The 6899-nt window shown below is 42.5% G+C and overlaps 1 protein-coding gene across 1 annotated transcript; it reads left to right on the forward strand.

Moving 5' to 3' along the window:
- Positions 1–4754: 4754 nt before the first annotated feature.
- On the forward strand, positions 4755–5816 carry LOC126795881 (non-specific lipid transfer protein GPI-anchored 11-like). The gene is made up of 3 exons (XM_050522614.1): positions 4755–5148; positions 5240–5269; positions 5620–5816. Exons 1-3 carry the CDS (start codon positions 4755–4757, stop codon positions 5814–5816), a joined length of 621 nt encoding a protein of 206 aa, XP_050378571.1.
- The last annotated feature ends 1083 nt before the right edge of the window (positions 5817–6899 follow it).

The raw sequence follows: 6899 nt of genomic DNA on the forward strand, positions 1-6899 counted from the left end.
TACCCTGCATGAGGAAAGTAATACTCTAAGAAAGTACAGACATGTTTTCTATAGAGGAATCTGGAGGCCTTCTTTCAAACTGTCTCAGGCACCCGCAGCTTCTATTTGCTTAGATTTGTATCATTAGCTCCGAACTGATGTATTATATTTGCCACAACGATTATAGTGAAGAGAAAGCTGTAGTAAACCTTGACATTTCAATTCACGTTCTTACTATCGAATGGGTTGATAGATGGTGTGATTTTATGCTTGTATATAGGTAATTTACACAATCTTGCCGCAATCATCTGAAGTTTTAGCTCAACTGTTTACTCTAGAACATTATTGGCTTTCTCAATGAGCTAGATTGAATTGAGAGGACAGCATGCAGTGATGGTTCAAACTTCACACAATAGTTTGGGAAGTGTTACCGGAGTTAAGTCTGAGAGACCTAACCTCGTAGACTTGTATTCTGATGTGTCAGTTCAGTGAGATCTGCACATAACACAAGTCAAAGTCAAAGAGTCAGCGGTGCACCGGCCTTTGACTCTCTGAAGCTTAAATTAGAATCTAGTGCAAAATAAGTTTGAGAATTAAGGACTTAGAAATACGTTATATCTTTTAAGTGGTTTAGGCAACCTATTTTTATAGGTGTATTGGGAAATATGTATGGCTCTTCCTTTAATGTGGGAATGTGCGTTAGCACATTGCGTCTATCATTTAGGCGAGCCACCGTGTGTGGCGTTAATGGTGTTACCCGTGCATGCAGTGAAGCTACATAACCGAATTGCCCACCAGCTGGACCTGTTAGGAGAAAAGGCTATCGGTTCGGCGGTCGGAATATGAGGAGATTAAGCCGGAGATCACCTCATTCAGGGGGTGATGTCAACAAGTCCCAAAGTCCCGGTCGAGGAGATTCCTTGGGTGGAGAGTTTCATATATTCATCTTTGACGCAACTATCTGAGTTTAAATTACTGGAGACCCGTCTTGGCCCACATGTGGCCATGGAAAGTGACCTAGGACCTCGAGGCTAGGCACATGGGCTGACTAGCGTGTTCGGAGCGTCCATGGATCTCGTATGACCTAGGTATGTCAGGGTCAGGTACTAACCGCCAAGTCAGGTGCTGATCGTATGGCGCACCCACAAATTTGGTCGAGGAACTCCGCATCGGATGCTTAGGTTAACCAGGTGCGCGTGCATCATCGACCTGAAGTGTGGCCTAGTACCTGGAGAGTGGCGAGATCTCAATGTTAGATGAGGGTTAACTAACAAATGCAGTCTGGCGTGTGGGGTAACTAACATGAGAGCATCCATGGACTTGGAGAGTGACATAAGATCTCGGACCTAGGCTCGTTGGTTAACTAACACGCTCGGAGCATCCTTGGATCTGGAGAGTGGCCCGGGTTGGCGATTTATATTAATCCAGAGTAACATGGCGAGTCCCCAGTCAAGGAATGTGTCATGCTGCAACGATTGAAACCGCCTAGTGCGAGTGGCATTCGTTGCCGGGGTCTTGTATCGGTCTAACCTTCTAGCATGGACCAGCTCCTCGATGGCGGACTTCAACGTATAGCAAACATCCGAGTAATGTCCTGAATAATCGTGATAAACATAGTACATGCCCATGTTCCTCATCGGCCTCTTATCATACATTTGCCTGGGGGGCCGTGACAGGATATTTTTGTCACGTTCATATATGTCGGCGTAGGACATGGTAAGTCTCGTGAAGACCTCGTTCTGGGGGGCTCCCGGTTGTCTGTACACCGCTGGGGGATTGTGAACTTGGCCGGGGTATGGGTCGACCCAACCTCGTCTTCCCTGGCGGTCTCGACGTCTGTCGCCTTTACTCTCATCTCGAGCATCCTTCTTGTTAGTCCCCTGGGGTTGGTCTAACTTGTCTCATGCGGACCGGCGTTCACCGTCCCAGGCATTGGTCTGTGTGGAAGAGCTTACTCCATTAGGGTTCCCATAAGTGCGGTACTTGGCCTCCGCCCATCGTGTCGTTGTTTATATTAGCTTTTCGTATGTTTTCAGAGGATTCTCATTAATCTTGTGGAGAAAATCTCCCCGCCTGAGAGCTTCCCGGAATGCCGCCACGATAAGAACGTAATCTAGATCATGGCACCGCACTGTGGCGGTCTGCTATCGGGATACAAAGTCCTGGATTTTCTCGTCGTTCCTCTGCTTTATCCGAAACATGGAGCTGTTATGATGGTGGGCATCGGTCTGTAAGATGAAACAGTTGGGGAATTTGCCCATAAGTTCACCGAAGCTATCCATTGAGTTCGAGGGGAGACTGAGGAACCAGCCCAAGACCTCATAAGTGGGCGTTTCCTGGAAGGCGTGGAACGACTAGGCATCTGTGTACCACGTGCTGGCCAAGACAGATTGGAAGTTTTACATATGGATGTACGGGTCAGAGCGCCCATTGTATTTGGTGACCTTGAGCAGTTTATCCCCCGACGGGCGTTGCTCTGCTTGCACCAGCTGAGTGAACCGGCCGGCTTGGCCCCCAAATCCCTTGTGCAACGGGCAAGGCGTGCCTTTGGTCTTAATCCCATCGACATTAATGGCCAACCGCTCCAAAGTATCATTCATGCGTAGCAGGAGCTGAGTCTGGAGATCTTGCGTGGGCGGGCCCATTGGGTCCTCTGGGTCATCCTGATCCATCTCAGGGTTCTCTATGCCCAGGTCTATGTATTGCGGTGCTGGGGGAGGCCCGTCCAACAAAACATTAATCAGAGGCTGGGTGATCTACACCGTTTTATGTGGTGGCCCCAGACATCGTGGACCGCGGGCGTTTCTGTTGCGATCAGCACCCGTGTATCCGGGGTATGGAACCGTTGTCGCGCCATTTCTCCATGGTATTATCTTCAAGAGCGGTCTAGAGGAGTTGTTGCTCTTCCTCGAGCACAATCGAGTGTACGAGGGCGGCACGCGTAGCCTGGCGCTCCAACTCCATCTTGGCTTAGAGCCTCTTGTAGTATTGGAGAGCCAATTACAGCACGGCTGGAGGGGTATGTGAATCGAATTTGGGACGACCCCCGTTGTGGTATGTGAATTAGGGAATAGCCCCCGGCTCCGAGTTACGGATCAGGGAACAGTCTTAGGGAAAGTGTCGTGTCCGCCTCCGGGGGAGGGGACCGGCGGGGCGATTGTGGATTCTGGTGTTCATTTAGAGTCACCATTGTTTATCAAGCTGGAAGAGTCTTACTGACGAGGACCCTCCTTCTAGTGCCAAATGTTACGGGAATTATATTTGAGGGCCTAACCTTGTAGCCTTGTATTCCAATGTGTCAGCTCAGTGAAACTTGCACACAACACAAGTCAAAGTCAAAGGGCCAGTAGTGCGCCAGCCTTTGACATTCCGAAGCTTAAGTTAGAATCCAGTGTGGAATAAGTTCGAGGGTTAAGGACTTAGGAATACATTACCTTTTTTTTGTGGTTTAGGTAGCCTATTTATATGTGCATTGGAAAATGTGCCTGACTCTTTCTTCAATGTTGGAATGTGCGTTAACACATTGCGTTTGTCATTTAGGTGTGCCACCGTGTGTGACGTTAATGATGATACCCGTGCATGCAGTGAGGCTACCGGACCGGATTGCCCGCCGACTTGGCCCGCTAGGATTTCGATGGTCGGAATAGGAAGAGATTAAGCCAGAGATCACCCCATTCAGGGGTGGTGTTATCAGGAAGTCATAAGTTTCTGAAATTGATCGATGTTGAGGCCGTGCATACTTCACAAAGTAGAATCCAACCACAAGTTGTACAGATCGAATAGCGAGCACGTATTGATTTAATCAAGAGATTCAACAAACAAAAGGCTTGTCCAACATCTTCATTTATGTTAATGGACGTGTGCATGTTTGGCTGCAATTCATCTTGGCATAATCCAGATTCCAGTCCCATCTAATTCTGTTTAAAATGTACATATAATACACCTCGTACAATCCAGATCTTAAACTAGAAAGAAAGAACCTAATTCGATCATTTCATGATTACAGTTAATTATTACGACATACATGTTGAAACTGAATGAACTTGTCCGCAAAACTCCTTTGGCTGCCCTTTGATCACATTTTGAATTAAGATCATTTGTCATATATACTCCTTATGATCACGTACGTACTACAACAATTTCTTAAGTTGCATGAGGTAGTTTTGGGTACATTAATACTTGATTCAGATTAATCTTTTCAATTACTTTCGGTTCTGAAGATGAAAGTTGATATACATACAGTATCTTCGCTAAAAGGTGTGTTAATAACATCACTCAACATATAACGTACAATATATTAGATTGAGAGGACCTAATGCCACCTAATCATCAGCAAGGTTGAAAGCAAAACATCTCAACTTAAATTTCATTTTAACGTAATGTTTTAGTCCTGACCATTTGAACATACTCATTTTCCGAATTTTAGGCAAGCTTTAATAAGATCAATTATTTATGTGTTACTGTATAACATGTGTGTGTGTGTGTGTGTGTGTGTGTCAGTGTTAGCTTCAACAAGAGTTGCTAAACAAAATAGAGACCATGTCTAGAAGATATGTCTAAACTAAGGTTACAAATAGGCTAGGTCTGAACAGATCTTCCATATTCAGTGGCATTCAAACTACCTGAGTGATTCTAGGAATGTAAAACGGAAGCAAACTTAAATTCTCATCATATTGATAACTCAAAAGAACATTGCTGATTTTCCAGGCATTATAACCTAAAAGCCTTTCTTATTTCTTCACCAAGTGAAAAGTATCAAGAAAATTAATGAAAAGATGACAAGAATCGTTTTCTTTTTATTCATTTTGGCCACGCTGAGTGTTCTGGCAAACTGTGCACGTGTACGCCCTCATGTTCAACCTCTAAATCCAGAAACAGATGACATAAATTCAACTGCACCATCAGTCTCACGATCAAGCCCAGATTGCACCAAGGCGATTTATGCAATGTCAGACTGCATCCCTTTTCTGAGTGAAGGAATTCAAACCACAGCACCCGAGCGTTCATGCTGCTCTGGATTTGAAACTGTGGTTAAAAGTGGTCCGAATTGCGTATGTCAATCCTTTGAGAGTCTTGTAACCCTGGGTATTCGTATGAATATGACAAAGGCCATGACTCTTTCTTCGGCTTGTAGGATCAACAATGCACCTACTCTAACTAATTGTAACCGTTAGTAATCAGATCCATCATTTCAACATTCCACTAAAATGATATGTATTATTATATATGAAGTTGAACTATCTACCTGTTTGTTTTGCAGTTCCCATGCCTCCTGGTTCTGATGTTCCTGGTAATAAATGCATGCTCAAACTATCTCTGCAAATTATACTTCGATATTACCAGTTCTTATTTTTATGCCCTTGAATGCTGCTTGTAGGATCAATTAAGACAACAAGAGGTTATTGGAGAAAGGAGTTTATGTACTACTGTAATTATAACTAAAATGGTCACACATTTTGTTTAGATTATTCATTAAGACGTACTTTAAACGATATATATGCATTATATCTTTTAAATGTTAATCACTATCCTTGTATCTGCGTTCTTGATTCAGATGTTAGCCATTTGATCGAGTACTTTGTAAGATATAGAGGAAGAGACGACGAATGCTAATCTTGATATCAAATTTTCTGGTTGCAGCTATGTCTCCAAAATTGGTGAGTCCACCTTCAAAATCACATCCAAAAGTCAGTATAGTTCCTGCAACCTCAGTTGTCAAAGCTCCAGTAACATCTCCAGTACCGTCTCCAAGCAGCTCTGGATCTTATTTAATATCCGCGAAACTTGCCCTCACTGCTCTAAATATACTTGGGGGCTGCTTCATTGATGTAATGTAATTCATGATATACACAGCCGGGTTGTTTTATTATTGTTGTCCATTCGTTTTGTCTTAAATGGAATAAATACAGTTCAAACGACGTTCTTTTAGTCATACTTAATTTCTTTCTGGTTGAATGAGGGTATAAGCTCGATCGTATATTGATCTCAAGCCAGAAATGGTCATTGCATATCTTCCCTCGCTTTATTGACGTGTGGTAGATCGTGGCAGTAGATAAAGATCGAGTTTGTGGTACGTAGTAGCACAAAGGAAACATATATTAGGTCTATTCATTTGGTGGTTCCATTTGCATAAGGAGAGCATGTAGATTATTAGCAATGACATAGTACATAAGTCGATGAAACGAGACTTGATGATGCTCACTAAAAAAGCGCAGCTCCTTTTTTTTTCTAACTTAAATAACTGGTATGATTAACTTCAAGTCTTTATTAGTAAAATCGGTCGAATACAAGATAGACTTGGAGTCTAAAATACCATGAAATGACATTTTTCACCAATTTATCTCAAATAAGGACATTATGATTTTTTTACTCAAATAAGACAATTCAATGTCAGCACAATTTGAGCTATACCAGAAATACCCTTTACCCCAAAACTCTCTCACCCTCTACGTACCTAAAACTGATTCTCTCTCTCTCTCTCTCTCTCTCTCTCTCGCCGAAGGAGCATACCATTTTCACTGGTGAGGATCGCCAGTGAGAACATTAGCCATGCCATAATTCACTGGTGGCGGATCTAGGGAGGTTCAAGTCGCTCCAATAATTTGGAAAATAATTAACTAAATATATGCCATATATTCATATGGTGTAGTTTAGTATTTTTAGTTTTGAAATTTGTTAATATCAAGCTCATCTAAGATTAAATTCCAACAAATGTAAATTTTTGTGTCTATTTTTCCATTTACTTCTAATCTTCTTTGATCAACTTGTAATTAATCTATTTTATTTTCATTGAACATTAATTTTGATTAAGCTCTTTGATCAATTCCAAAAATTTCTCTTTGCAATCGACTAAATTTATGGTAATTATAAATGGATTGATATTTTCACATCAACAAGGTATACATCTAATACATTATAGT

Source organism: Argentina anserina, chromosome 5 (assembly GCF_933775445.1).
Source record: "Argentina anserina chromosome 5, drPotAnse1.1, whole genome shotgun sequence".
In the NCBI taxonomy this organism is placed as follows: domain Eukaryota; kingdom Viridiplantae; phylum Streptophyta; class Magnoliopsida; order Rosales; family Rosaceae; genus Argentina; species Argentina anserina.